This window comes from Marmota monax, unplaced genomic scaffold (genome assembly GCF_021218885.2).
Source record: "Marmota monax isolate L192 unplaced genomic scaffold, Marmota_monax_Labrador192_F-V1.1 WCK01_AAM20220418_F8-fsc00061, whole genome shotgun sequence".
NCBI lineage: Eukaryota > Metazoa > Chordata > Mammalia > Rodentia > Sciuridae > Marmota > Marmota monax.
The window spans coordinates 14,656,964-14,671,317 of NW_026695230.1; the positions used below are offsets into that span (position 1 = coordinate 14,656,964).

A 14,354-nucleotide genomic window follows, 5' to 3' on the forward strand; every position below is an offset into this window, starting at 1 on the left:
CAGCAAGGAAAGCCCTATCTGTGAACCTGGAGGCAAAGACATCTCCAAATTCATCTCTCACCTTCCCTCATTTCAAGGAAGCACCACAGGTTCCTGCTGGAATGGACACTTTGTGCAAGCCCTGCTGTGGGTGGCGCTCTGGGGCCTAGGCGGTTTTCAGCTGCTTTTGCATACGTCTAATTAAAGCTCCCAGAGTGCCTTGGCAACCACATCTTTGATCCTTCTACCAAAGGGAACTATTTGGAAGTAATATTTTTAAATTCCTAATTTGCAAACCCAGAGCAGTTTCTCTCATTTAATATTTAATAATTAACTTTTGTGCAACTTTTGCTTCATGCAAAATGATCAATATTTATCAAGCGACCTGGAATCCGTCCTCAAGACCTCGTTGATGAGAATTTGCTCTTGACAAGGCCAGAGGAAGCCTGGAGCCTCTTAAACAGTTCATCTTATGCTTGGGCTAATTTTCTTGCAACATGTTTTAATCTTTGCAAGTTACATAGAGATCCTACCAGCTAGAATGTTCTACTACAAAAGTTAGGCTGGAAGGAACTTTTACTGGGAACATTTCGAATCTCCTTTCTGGTTTCACATTATGCATTATTTACTCTCCTGAGGACCACATTTAAGCTCCACAGACATTCAGACTGAATTAATTTCAAAATAATCTAGTGTGATTCTCCTAGTTTCGCCTACAAAAAAAGTAGACATTTGCATAGCTTAGAGTTCTATCTCATACCCTGATTTTCTGTTTAACAAATAAAATGCCTTTCCTCTCACCTCTGTGAGCTCTTACAAATTTCCAGTGCTTCAGGCTGAACCAGGGCAGTGTTAGATACTGACACTGAGAAGCCACATTTGATGAAAGCATCTCCTGGTGATGCTGATGTGCAAGGCTCTGATGAGCAATTTTCTGATGATGAACATTCTTTCCTTCAGTCGTTCATCAAACATTTATTGAGCACAGGGGTTTGGCAGGAGGGATGCAGATATGAATCAGACATGGCTTCTGCCCTCAAGGAACTCATGGGCATGTAAACACACAACAAAACCAGTTGATGAGAGCAGAAACGGAGGGGTATGTGGTGTTCTGGGAGCCTGGGGTGACTGGCTCTGCCTGAAGAACTAGGGGATGGCTTCACGTGCATGGCTTATTTGATCTGGATCCTGAAAGGTGGAGAGACAGTTCCCAGGCATAGAAAGGGAGGAGAACATCCCAGTAGAGGCTCTCCCCTGACAAAGTCATGAAAGGCCAGAGTATATTTGAGAACTATGGATCCACTGTTTTGTGTGGGTGGAATTTAGAGTTTATGATGGGTCCTGCAGGAGAGAAAAGCTAAGAGCCAGGGAGATGGACAGATGGTGAGGTTGTTAAATCCACTCCAATGAGTTTGAACTTCACCTTAAAGCCAAGGGAGGGCCTAAGGGAGGTTCTTAAATGGTAGATCTTTGTATTGGTCAGTTTTTCATTATTATAACAAAATACCTGAGACCAGACACTTATAGAGAACAAAAGCCTTGTTTAATTCACAGTTCTGGAGGTTCCAAGGCACTGGTGAAGACATCATGGAGTTATGACATCACCATGGTAAAAGACAGAGAGCTTGCATATGTAAGGGGAAGAAACCACATCTGAAGACAGAAAAACAGAGCATGGCTCAGGGCTCAGGATCTCTGTTTTATAACAATCTGCCTTTATGAAAACTAACTCGGGGTCCCAAGGTAGATACCTCAATGTCTTCAGAGAGCAACACCTTCAGTGACCTAAGGACCTCCCACTAGGCCCCACCTCTTAAGGTGCCATCACCCAACATTGCCACACTTGAGTGAACAGACCACATACAAACCATAGCAAACCATTCCCTTGGTAGGGCCTGAAAGATCCCCTTGGTTGCAGTATGCAGGGTGGATTGGAAGGAAAGAGTCTAGAGGCAGGGAAGAAAGCTGAGAAGGAGGCCATTCCATCATTCCCCAGGATGGGAGGACTTGGTTGCCATGGGGATGGGGACCAGGCAGCAGTGGAGGTGCACAGTGAGAAACATTTCAATGGTCTATTGGACATAGTGATGGATTCAGGGATGGCAGCTGGGTTTGTTAATCCAGGACCACCCCTGCAGGCCCACCTGGGGGTTTGCAGAATGGTTGGTGGATGGTCAGTTGACCCCTCAATCAACACATCCATCTCTAAATAGCCAACATTTCCCATATTGGCACCAGATGCAACTTCATTGATGTGAGAGGAGGTGGTGTGGCCTTCCATAATTTTTCTAACTTATAACTCCACCTGTATTAAAGAATTCCCCAAACTGACCACCCAGCAGGATTCTAAATTCATATGAATTAAGTATATGTCTTCTGAGAGTTCCCTTCACACTGGAATTTGGGGGGATTTTTTGGAATGCAGGGATGCAGTGTTAGTGAGAGGCATTTGGTCAATGACCCCTGAACAAGTGAGGGGAGAGAGAGGAAACAGATATTAGGCTACTACAGAGAAGAGCTTTGTGGCAGTTCACCACAGAGCCCAGCAATGGACTATGCCTCAGTGGTAAGGAGACACCCTCTGTGACTGAATGATTGAGCAAATGTTGGAGTCCCACTTGAAAGGCATCCTTGAAGGAGTTCTTTCCCTAGGAAGGATGTTGTTGTGACAGTGTCTTCTAAGCTCCAACTTGCTCCTACACATGTGAATACACAGTGGAAGGATTGGGACTATATAAGACCAGAAAGCCCTCAGGGTCTCAGAGCTCCACCTTCAAGTATGTGAAGGGTTGCCTTGTGCAAGATCAAGCAGGCTGACTTGTCCTGTGCACATCTGAGGGAGGACCCAAGAGGTTCAAAAAAAGGGCTTTCTGCAGGGCTGCTCCTCATGAGTTGCCCCATGAGTTTGCCAGCTCGGGGTGGGGCCGGGATCACCAACCAGCCAGCAAACACTCCAAGACTCAATGGAGTTGGACTTGGTGTTTTTAAGAGCTTACCAACTCTGAAACTGTAATTCTAAGCTCTTTCGGTTAAACTGCAAACCCTGAGGAGTACCCGCCCTACCCTGAGGAATCCCACAGGGCCAGCCTGAATTTAGGACCATGAATTCGAGAAGGAGTTGAACCCTGGTATGAAGATCTTCACTGCAATTGCCCATTATCCCACCTGATGTCCCTCTCTTCCATCAACAGACTGGAGGGCAGCTGGGCCCCCACACTTTCTCCACCACTGATCAGAAAGCTGGGACAGAGGAGGCACCTCGCATGCTGTTGATCGCGTGAAGGAGTCCTTTTTAAAAATTCGATAAATCATAAGGCCTCCTGTGTGCCAGGTCTAAGTTTGTAGGAAGTCCAAAGGCAAACAATGCTATCTATATAGAGTATTCTCAGAGGCCGGCACGCTCACTGCAAACAAAAGAAAAAGAAATCTAAAGTGCACTTCTTCCTACAACTTCAGATTTGGGGGAAGGAGGTAGAAATATTATATATTAAAGAGATACACATATTGTATAGAGTACAAATTTATATGAACATTTTTTAAACAGGAGGATTTGGCATGATGTCAGCATGTGTTTCCTGATGTCCCCAACTCTGGGGCTTTTGGTGGAAGCATTAGTAAGGCCTCTCTGGGAGCCCAAGGGCACCCAGGCATTGGCCACATCATAGGTTCTGTGCCGGCTTCGTCCTCAGAACAGCATATGTGAATTTTTCCAAGTGGGGAAAGTCAAGGACAGCAACAGAGAGGCCTGTTCATGCCAGGAAAGAAGAGGTTTGGGAGTGTGGGGAGAGGCCTGGAAGAGAGCAGAGCCCAGGTCCCAGCCTGTCCAGGGACAGCTGGCTCTGACCTGCGGGGTCTAATTTGATAATTTGATGCAAGATGAGAAACCCACTCAAACACAAACCTATTTGCAGAACACATTCCCAAGGAGCACCACTAATCCTGCTGGAGAGCTCCCCCTCGCACGGGAGGAGTCCTTGACTTTCTCCTGCTCCAGTTCCCCAGCACTGTCAGCAAGGCCAACTTCCAGAACCTTTTGTGCTGAAAAGAAAAGACTCTAATGGAGTATTGCATTATGGCTCTGGAATAAAACCGCTTTTTATTTCCATGTCATATGGAGGGGCAAGTGTGCTATTGTCCAGCGTTGAAGGACTGGCAATGCTTTGTGTGGGCCCTGAATGTTTTCTTAGTTATTTTCAGTTTATGGCCGTCAGCACTTCCCTCCACCTCCTCCTCTTCCCTCCGAGATCAGGGATCAGCGAAGGGACCAGATGCGATGGCTCAGCTCCCTGCTCCTAGAACTGAATGGGTTTTTAAAAATTTATTGATCAAATATTTATGCGGTGTTTACTGTGTGCCAGGCACTACTCCATTTTGTAAATATTACCTTAAAAGCCAGGGCAGTACTATAAGACCCTTAGAAAACTATCCCCACTTCACAGATGAGGACATTGGGGCACAGAGAGATTAAGTAGTTTGTCGAAAGTCAGACCTGGAAATTCTGACTCTGGCATTTGTCCTTTAGACCGTCCTACTATGGTGGCATTGTCTCACCTCTAGAAAGCCAGTTGGTTTCTGCAATGGGAGCTTGGGGCTGAGGTCTCCCTGCCAAGTTAGTGTCTGGGTGTATGATCTGGCTGGATCCCTGCCTCCCAGCAGACTCTCCCTGGCCATCCCACCCTCTCCATGTCCACTCTGTACCTATTCTTTTGCACCCGTCTCCAGCCTGCAAGTCTAAGGCAGAATCTGGAATCTCACTTAGGGACTCACCTGAGTCCCCTTTAAGAAAGAAAACACCCGAGTGCTTATCGAATAAACTGGGTGTTGAATATTCATCATACAGAAAGACCACTTTACTCTACAAAAAAAGACTTGATCTTAGGGTTTCTTTAACTAGCCCTAACATCCCACCCCTGCTTTAAAGTATTTGATTACTAATCATTAACTACTTAACCTGGAAACTTCTGAGCTCATTGAGCTTAAAGCCAAAGACCCACAGGGCTGCTTGCCCGAGGAAAATTAATTAGCAAGGAAGGTGGAGGGGGAGCTCCGAAACAGGTGGAGAAGTCTGCAGAATCCAGGAGTCAGGACACACACCACCTTCTTATGACCACCTTGATTGCCCGTGAGACCAGCTGAGCTCAGCCCAGATGCTCTGGAAGCTTCCCTCAGGGTGCAGGTGACAGCACTGGGCTCAGGACTTTCCTGAAAAATGATCTTGGCTCCTGTGTGGTCCCTGAAGGGTGGCCCTAGGCCAGTACCACCAGTGCAACAGAATCTGAGAACTTTAAAGGCACATTTTCAGACCTCAACTCAGACCAAATGAATCAGGACAGTGGTCTAGTTTCACAAACCCCCAAGTGACTCTAATGCCAGGCTCTGTTTACCCAGCTTTTATCCAATGAGGGACAGGACTAGTTTGGTGCTCACAGGCTCACACATAGCCATTACTGATACATACTTGGGGAAACTGAGGCAGGGAGTTGCTTGGTTGCATAATAATCTGGGATCTGCTCCTCCATGCCCAAGAGGCTCATGGACTTTGGCTTCCTCATGCCCCAATCTGCACAGTCAGTGTGCTTTGTTGAGACACAGAGTGTCCTAGACTGCTCTGTCTCCTTCTGCACATGAGAAGATAGAAATCCAGAGAGGCCCAGCAGCTTCCTGGGCCACATGACCAAGGCCAGGAAAAGATTCTGTGTTCTTTGTTTCTATTCAGGTCCTTTGCAGTAACTACTCCAGAGAGGCCCGTGGGAGGAGGAACAAGGCTGGGGGCTGGGAATCCATGTCTAGGAATTATTATTAGCCTTCTTAATTCTATACATTCTACTTCCTTTTTTTTCTTTTTTTTTTTTTACTGCTACTTCCATATTTAATTTGGTTTCCATTCCAATTAAGCTCTCTGTGTGCAGCGGTTTCTCTCCTGCCAGGTTTAATTGCCCTTATTTAAATTCTTTAATTAAAAGTATTGTGTTTCCAGATCCTGTAGTTGTAAGTATTACACAAATGCTTTAGACAAATGGACTGGTAAACCAGGCAGCAGGCCTGCCCAGAGAGAGGGGCAGGAGGGCCTCTGCCCCCAACCCCAGGCTCAGAGCCGTGGGACTGGTCCAGAGGCTGTGGGCTGGGCCTGGAGCTCTGCCAACAGGTGCACCTGCTTCCTTCCTCCCTCCAGCACTCTAGCCCAACACAGCACCCAGAGTAACCTGGTTAACAGGCCTGCTTTGGCTAGCGCTGTCATTCAGATGCAAAGCCACAGTCTGTTCAGTGGCCCATGAGGCCCTGCCAGCCAGCCCCACCTCACTTACCTCTAGGATCTCATCTCCTTACCTGTGCCCACTCTGCTCCTGCACACCTAGAGCTCCCTGAATGCTCAGGCTCCTGCTGGTATGGGAACGTGCCTCCCAGCAAGTCCCCAGGGTCCCTCCCCTTCTCCAGCACATTCTTTGCTTGACCCCCTCACCTGACCCCCTCTTGCAATGGCGGCCTGCCCCTGCTCCCCAGCACTCCTGAATGCCCTTCCTTGCTCTGCAATCTTGTGCACAGTCTTACCTTCTACCACACCGTGGAATATATCACCTGCTCTCCCTCCTGGAGGACAGCCTCCTCCACAAAAGCAAAGATCTTTTCCTGTCCAGTGCATCACAGCAGCCTGTAACTGAGCCTGGTGCATTGGAGACACTCATTCAATATTTTCCAGGTGGCTGGAAGGAGAGCCATCAAAGGAAGCAGACCAGTAGTCCCCAGAGCCCCCAGAAGCTCATTAGGAGCTTCCTCCACCCAGGGCTGGGTACCACCAGCTCCCTCATTCTAGCCCATGACTGCTGAGGATGGGGTGTGGGGCTGGTCCCTTGTCCTAGTGAGGAACAGGGAAGGGGGAAGACACCCTGGACTCCCACCCTGGCTGTGCCACTGTAGGCTAGGCAAGTCTCCCACCTTCCTGAGCAGCCGTCTCCAGTCCTGTAAATCGGAGATTCTTACTGTCCCCACCTCTCGGGGTTCTTGTGAGGAATGCGGGAGGCTCAGCACAGGAAGCTCTGGGATCAGGGCTAGGCAGATAGTAACTAAGCACCAGCCCTGCACTCTAAGTCGCATGGCCTGCTGGGATTATTACTTTTATCTCCAACACAGAGCCAGTTGGGACAGGTACAGAGGGTAGCAATGCCAGGCTGCTCCTAAGGTGCCCATCTTGCCCGGAGGGCATTGATTGCAGGAAAAGAAGACTTCTTTGCAATTTTGGCAAATGGGATCTGCTCAGAGAGAGGGAGAGAGCTTGGACTTTGTTCAGTGAGAATATGGAGGGCCGAGGAGAAAGGCAGCTCTTGCACAAAAGGGACTTGGCTGCCCTCTCCCTACCCCAGATGTGGTCCCAAGGGACACTCCAGGGCTGCTCACCCTATTCCAGAAGGTGCTCCTCTCTCTGCCTCCAGGCAGGGAGATTTCCTGGGTCTCCTATGCTGCCCTCCCTGACAGCCCCAGATAGTCTCACTGCTCTTAGCCCCATCCCTTTCTTCCACATCCTTCTAAGAGGCCACACTGGCTGTCTCTGCCTTGGGGTCACATGCTTTCTGCCTCTAGGGTGCATGGGAGGTGGGGCAGGGTAGGTCCTGGGAAATGTCAGAGCCTCTGAAGGGCACTTTACTTCTCAGAGCCCTCTGCCCCAACCTTTCCCTTTCCTCTGGGCCTTGGCAAGGTGCCCCCAATGAAGGCAGGCGCATTGGCTAAGAATGTGCCTGAGTGACTGGCGGGGAAGGAGGGGGTTGTGGCCTCCTCTGTTTTGGACAAGTTTCTCCGAACTTCTACGGTCCAGAAACTATGAAGCAGCCTCATTGTTGGCAAGGACTGGCTTGGGCCCTGAGGACATGCCGAGCAGCCAGAACCTCCAGCAGAGTGGCCAAGTGCTTGGTCCGGCCCCACTTTCTGTGTGTGGGCCCTTTTGCTGGAGCCTTCACGTTGGTGCTGTGAGCAGCCTCATGTCCCTTTACTGTTTTATAGCTCATCAACAGGCTTCTCATCAGAAATTATCCTGTGGCCTCACAGACAGTGAAACCGGATAGCCGCGAGGCTTGGTCAGGAGCACACAGCAGATAGCAAGGAGACGCCACATCTTGGGTGTCCTGGCCTGGCACCCCTATTTTCTGCCTCATGCCTGAATCCCAGCAGGCCATGCGACTTAGAGTGCAGGGCTGGTTTGGGGCGCCCTGCCTGAGCTCTGCTCCCAGCCTCCTCAAGTGAGACAGACGGCAGGGATGGCAGGTGTTGGAGGGGCGGGGAGGCTGGCTATAGGTCCACTTAAGAAGCAGCAGTGACCTGGCCCAGTCAGGTGTGGGCGGCAGATGCACTCAGGTTATGGGGCCAGCAGATTGACATGGAAGCCATAGGCAACTGGACTGGCAGAGCAATGGGCTGACCTTGCCTGGAGCAAGTGTCACAGGGGATTCCTCTGGCTCCAGAAGTCCAGCCTGTGAGGGACCCAGATGGAGACCTTCAGGGGACCTCGGGTTCTAAGGAAACAACTCAAGGTGCCCTCGATGGCTATCCCAGATATGTTCATGGGTGAGGTATGGCCACCAAAAGTGCCGATCCCTTAGCCCTGTTGAAGGAACCTATTTCCTGTCTGGTGTGAGTGAGGAAGTGGCCCTTATTCTGAGGTCGGTCCTGAGCAACACCCAATAACGGGAACTCATCCAAGAGAGGGCGCCTGGCTGCCCTGGGGCAGAAAAGTTACACACGTTGTCCCACAAGGTGCTGGGGAGGCTGCGTGTGGAAAGCCCAGACTGAAGGGAGGTGGGGAGGGGAGAGCAGGGGACCTGGGGTGGAGGCCTCAGGAGGCTCTGTGGCCCCTTGGTGGATGTCCCTGTGACGTCCAGCAGGAGGAGACTGGCCCAACGGTGGAGCCCCTGGGGAGGAAGGTGCTTGTTCAGAGGGTTCCTTCTTCCTCTCTAGAGGTGCCAAGCAGAGATTAATGATCCCGTGATTGGAGCATTGACGCCATTCAGCCTGCAGATGGGAGAGGGGGCTGGTCTTTTTGATGGCCGCTCCCTCTTCTGCCCTCTCAGAGCCCGCACCTGTGGTCCCAGAGGAGCACACTGTCCAGCCTTCTCTTTATTCTGCCATCTCTCTGCCATAGAGGCGGTCAGTCACGGTTCTTCCCAGGGGAGGCCCCAGGTGCAGGGTGCAGGGAGAGCGACTGTCTTTATTCACCTGGACGCTTCAGAAGAGGTTCCTGTGATCTGGGCCATCGCTCACACATTAGATGTTGGGAATGCCACGTTCCCTCCCCAGCACGGGCACCCACGCCCCACCCCTCTGCCTCCACCTCCTCATTCCCTACCTGCCTCCTTCACCTGCTTCTCAAAGCCCCTCCTGAGGGAGCTGGAGTCTTTGCTTTGATTTTATTAATTGAAGAATAACAAAGAATAACACTCATACGTACAGAAACGTGTGCAAAATACAGGTTCAGCTAAAAGCAAATGCCTAGGTAACCAACAGCCAGGTCAAGAAATAGCCCATTGCCAGCACTCCAGAAGCACCTGCGCTTGTCACCTGTCAATCATCTTCCCTCTCTCTTCTCCCCAAAGGGACCACCATCCTGACTTAACACCATGTTTTATTTTGCTTTTTAGGAAGTTTACATAAGGATAATTATGCACGTATTCTTTTTTATCTGGCTTCTTTTGCTCAACATTATATTTGTGAGAGTTATCCTTACCGCGTGTAGCTCTAGTTTGTTTTCATTACTATATAGTAATCCATTATGAGAATATACCATGTGGTATTTATTCCTTTTTTTTTTTTTTGGTGGAGAGTATTGAACCTAGAGGCCCTTTTCCACTTAGCTACATCCTACATCCCCAGTCCTTTCATATTTTTTTTTTAGACAGGATCTAAGTTCCTAGAGATCTTGCTAAGTTGCTGAGGCTAACCTCAAACTTGATCCTCCTACCTCAGTCTCCCAAGTTACTGGAATTGCAGGCATTACCACTTCACCTGGCTTCCTTCTACTCTTGATAGACTCTTGCATTGTTTCCAGCTTGGAGTTTTTTCTCTGTGTCCTTGGTGCACACACACCTATTAGATACCAACCTGAGCATGGAATTGTTGGGTCACGGGGGACATAATACTGACAGCGTCTCTCGTATTCTCTTGAGGTGTCAGAGGTTGCCATGGGGATGGCTGTGGCTGGCTGGGGATAAATTCCTTTCACAAGTGTTTACCATTTCCCTCTCCTACTGCCCACTATGAGTGAGAAGGCTCATGATGAAGAGTGCCAAGCATGATGGGTGGACTAGAGGAGGAGGGGGCAGGGTGTGAGGTGGGGAAGGCTTCCTGGAGAAGACCGAGCAGGGGCTGGGCTTTGAAACCGTCATGGCTCAGCCTGCTGTGGAAGCATGGAGACAGACCCCAGGCTGGGCACAGCTTGCTCACAGTCCAGGAGCCCTGGCATAGTGGACATGGGTTCAGAAAACTGCGAGGAGCTTGGAATGGATGCAGCAGGAGAGGGGGAGCAGAGGAGGGTTCGGAGATGAGGCTAGAGAGACGCAGCACCACACCAGGAGGGGCTCTGTGCCAAGCTGCAGAGCCGGGCCTGTCCTATGGGTCACACGTGCAACTTTAGAGAGATGACCACCGCCCACCTCTGGCAGCTGGAAGGGAGCTCTCTCAGGAGGCTATGAGTTATTCAGGTAAGAGTTGACAGTGGCCAGAACCAAGGCAAGCATGATGGGAGAGGGGTAAAGGACAGTCACAGGATATAAGCGAGGTAGAGTTGGTAGGACTGGTGCCTAGCTGGATGCTGAGGAGAGGATGGATAAACCATGTCCAGGTTTCCCACATAAATATCGGTGATTGCCAAGATGGGATGCACAGGGGTGGTTTCAGGGAGAAGGTGAGCTTGGCTATATATGCTCCAGTGCCCCCTCATCGGGACCACCCTCTGCCCAGCAATTCCACCCAATGGGGAGGCCAAGTCCAGCTGGGCACACTTTGGTGGAAATAGAGGTGCTCAGACAGTCCAGGCTGATGCACCAGGCTCACAGCTGGCAGCCCCAGAGGGCCCGAGCCCTTCGAGGATGTCACTACAAACAGAAGGTGGCGATTTCCTCCTTGCTGCTCTAGGGCCACTCTGGGGAGCACAGCATCACTTCCTTCTAGGGACTTTAGGACATCCTAAGCATCTAGGATGACAGAACATTCTGAAACACCAATAACAACGGGGTTAACCATGCATGTCCAGAACCTGGGAAGTCTAATGGTCTCAAAGACAGTGTCCAAGGGCCTGATTTTGGTTGAGGCCAGCACTAATAACCCCAGAGGTCCTAGGAGCAGGAGGACCCAGGCCTCTGGGGATGCTCAAATGCAGGCTGATGGGGGTGAGGGGATCCTGAAGAACTAGGTTTTCCAAAACAGAGCCAAGGCCCAGGGTAGGAGCTATAGGAGCAAACCAGAGTGCCACAGACCAGGCAGGTAGACAGAAGTTGGGACAGGGAGGTCTCTGTCCTCACAATTCAGAAGTAGGGCACTGTGAGGAAACTGAGGCACGCATTCAGTCTTTGGGAGGAGAAACACATCAGAGACGAGGGACCCTGAGGTCTCATGGGAATGCTGGCCCCCATGCCACACAGACCGCTCTGGCCCCCACTGGCCACTGGGCTCCCTGACTATCTATGAGCTGTCTCTATGCCCTCTGACCCTCCTGTCCACCCTGGCTCCTAGGGAGGCCCCATCCAGAACCGCAAGTCCAAGCGCTGTCTGGAGCTGCAGGAGAACAGCGACATGGAGTTCGGCTTCCAGCTGGTGTTGCAGAAGTGCTCGGGCCAGCACTGGAGCATCACCAACGTCCTGAGGAGCCTGGCATCCTGACCTGCCCAGAGCTGCCTCGGCCCACCCTTTGCTACTGTGTAGCACCAGCTGCAATGTCGCCTGCTGTCCATGTGGGGTTGTTTGGAGTCTGGGGAAACCAGGTTAGCGGGATACCCCCCCCAAAGAGCTTTTTACTTCCTATTCAATTTTCATGGAGTTTATAGAAAGATGCTGAATGATGGGTGAGGGTCTAATATCATAAACTATTTTGCAACTGTAAATAGGGGACAAATGGAAAATATTTATAACTGATAATAAAGTACAATTGATTAAGAAAAGGGTTTTTGTGGTTATTCATTGCCCTGTGGAGATTCACACCTGGCTCCTTTGATCTCAGAGTTCTCTCGGTCAAAGATGCATCCTTCTTTGTCCTTCCTGCTTCACGTCTCTGAGAAAAGGAGACTTTAAACCCCTACAAACAGTGGGCGCTTGCTGGGCACGCTGCCAGCTTGCTTTATGAGTCTGTAAGTGGGGACTAGCAGGGCACCAGGACCTCAGGTCCCGAGGGAAGGTCCCTCCTGCCTCTCCCATGCACAGCAGAGCCCTCCCTGGAAGACAGCCTCAGTTCTCCATTTCCAGAGAAGTGGCCATTACTCAATGACTCCTGGACCATCATTGGATGGGCCCCAGGCCACACTGCCCTCTTCTCAATACACCAAGTCACCTTCTTCACCTCTCCAAGCTGTCCACTGCCCAGCCCTTGGGTCATGACACTTGCCTATGTCCAGTTGCAAAGGCCAGTTTGGTCCCTTCCATAAATCATGGCGTATTAGTGTCTGCTGAGTGGCTTAAACAACAGAAAATTATCATTTCACTGTTTTGGAGGTGACAAGTCCAAAATCAAGGCATTGACAGGTCAGTTTCTCCTGAGGGCTTCTTCCATGCCTCTCTCCCCGTTCCTTGCCTTAGAGGGCTATCTTCTTCCTGTGTTTTTATTGTCCACCTTCTGTATACATCTGTCTCTCATGTCCAAATTTTCCATCTTTATCAGGACACCGGTCCTCTCTTGGTGGGCAGCAGTTCTCAATTGATTACCTCTACAGAGGCCCTATTTTCAAATAAGATCAGATTCTGGGGTGCTGGGGGTCGGGGGTTCAGGACATTTACACAATGCCACCCATGGCTCAGTCAGCACTGGGTATGGCCTGGAAACCCAATGGTAGAATGTCCTTGCTGAAGCCTGTTGCTCAACACTTGGCCACTCCAAAAGCTTCTAGTTCCTTCTTTGATGTGGGGACTCCTGCTTTTAGATCAAGGAACAACCCCTCGTGGCACACAGCAGAGCAACAACCCATGCCAGGCTCTAAGATAAGGAAGGAGAGGAAGCCCTCTCTGGACAGGTTTCAGTCCTGCTCACCTCTCCCACGTTACCTGGGCCTCTTTCGCAGGGACCCTCCAGCCCCACCTGTCACCTGTTTTGAAGTGGTAATTTGTAGTTGAAAACTGATGCGCACAGAGAAGCATCCTGCATCTGTGGGACCCCAGGGATTGAAATCACCTTTGTGCCCCGAGAACCCCATCCAGCACAGGGTTCACCTGGAGGGGCCCCAACAGCTTCCCATTGAAGCTTATGTTTAACTCCCCCAAAGAATCTCATGAGCTCCATGGCAGATCAGTGAGAAAACACCCAGACATCTGCCTGCCTTGGCCACACCTGATGGCCACCAACTGGGAGGTTAGTATGGGGACTCAGAGCCCTCAAGAGGATAGAGGCTCCTGGGGGTCACAGGTGCTGCCTATGCCTTGCACCTGAAGCTGGGGCTCCCCTATCCTCTTCCCCACACTGGCTTCTCTACTATTTAAATTAATTGCTTAATTAATTTAATTGGACTTATTCCCACACTCATTCCAATTCACTTCTTGCTGCAGCCCATTTCTTACTTCCAAATTCATCCTCTGTTCTAGTCTCACTCTACTCACCTCTGTCTTCACCTCTAAACCTCCAATTCCTATTCTTCATAATCACCATGCCTAAGCCTACACTAGTGTTCCCGCAGTCTGGTCCCCCAACCAGAAGCATGAGCATCACCAGGGAGTTTGCTATGCATACAGTTCTGGAGTCCCACCCCAGACTCCCAGAATAAGAAATGATATAGAGTTGCTCAAGCCCTTCAGGTGAATAGGATTCCCTGCAAAAGGTGGAGAGCCACTGTCCGACATCATCCTGGATCAGGCCACACCTGACCTCCCTCCTGTGCTTGCCCAGCCTCGCCTTGAACAGCATCCATTCATAGCCTCCACAGCATGCCGGTTCACAGCAGCCTCTGCTGCAAGCCTGCAATCCATGTGGCCCCCTGCACGTACCCATGCTCATGCCTTCTTCCTGCAAAGAGTGTGGGCTCTGGAGCCAGACAGCCTGGGTTCAAGTCCCGGCCCCACCCCTTACAAGCTGGATAATCCTGGACAGCTCCCTCCCTTCTTTGTGCATCAGTTCCTTCCCCTTAAAACATAAGGACACTAACAGGACATATTTTGTGGAGTGGTTGTGAAAATTGAATGACAAAATTTACATAAAA

At 50.4% G+C, this 14,354-nt stretch overlaps 1 protein-coding gene across 1 annotated transcript in view; it reads left to right on the forward strand.

Moving 5' to 3' along the window:
• The window catches only part of Galnt18 (polypeptide N-acetylgalactosaminyltransferase 18), a 339,876-nt gene extending 327,760 nt beyond the window's left edge, over positions 1-12,116 (forward strand). Inside the window, exon 11 of the mRNA XM_046438133.2 lies at positions 11,692-12,116. Coding sequence (XP_046294089.1) covers positions 11,692-11,838 — 147 coding nt within the window. The 3' untranslated portion in view covers positions 11,839-12,116. The remainder of the gene's footprint in view (positions 1-11,691) is intronic.
• Positions 12,117-14,354: the final 2,238 nt, after the last annotated feature.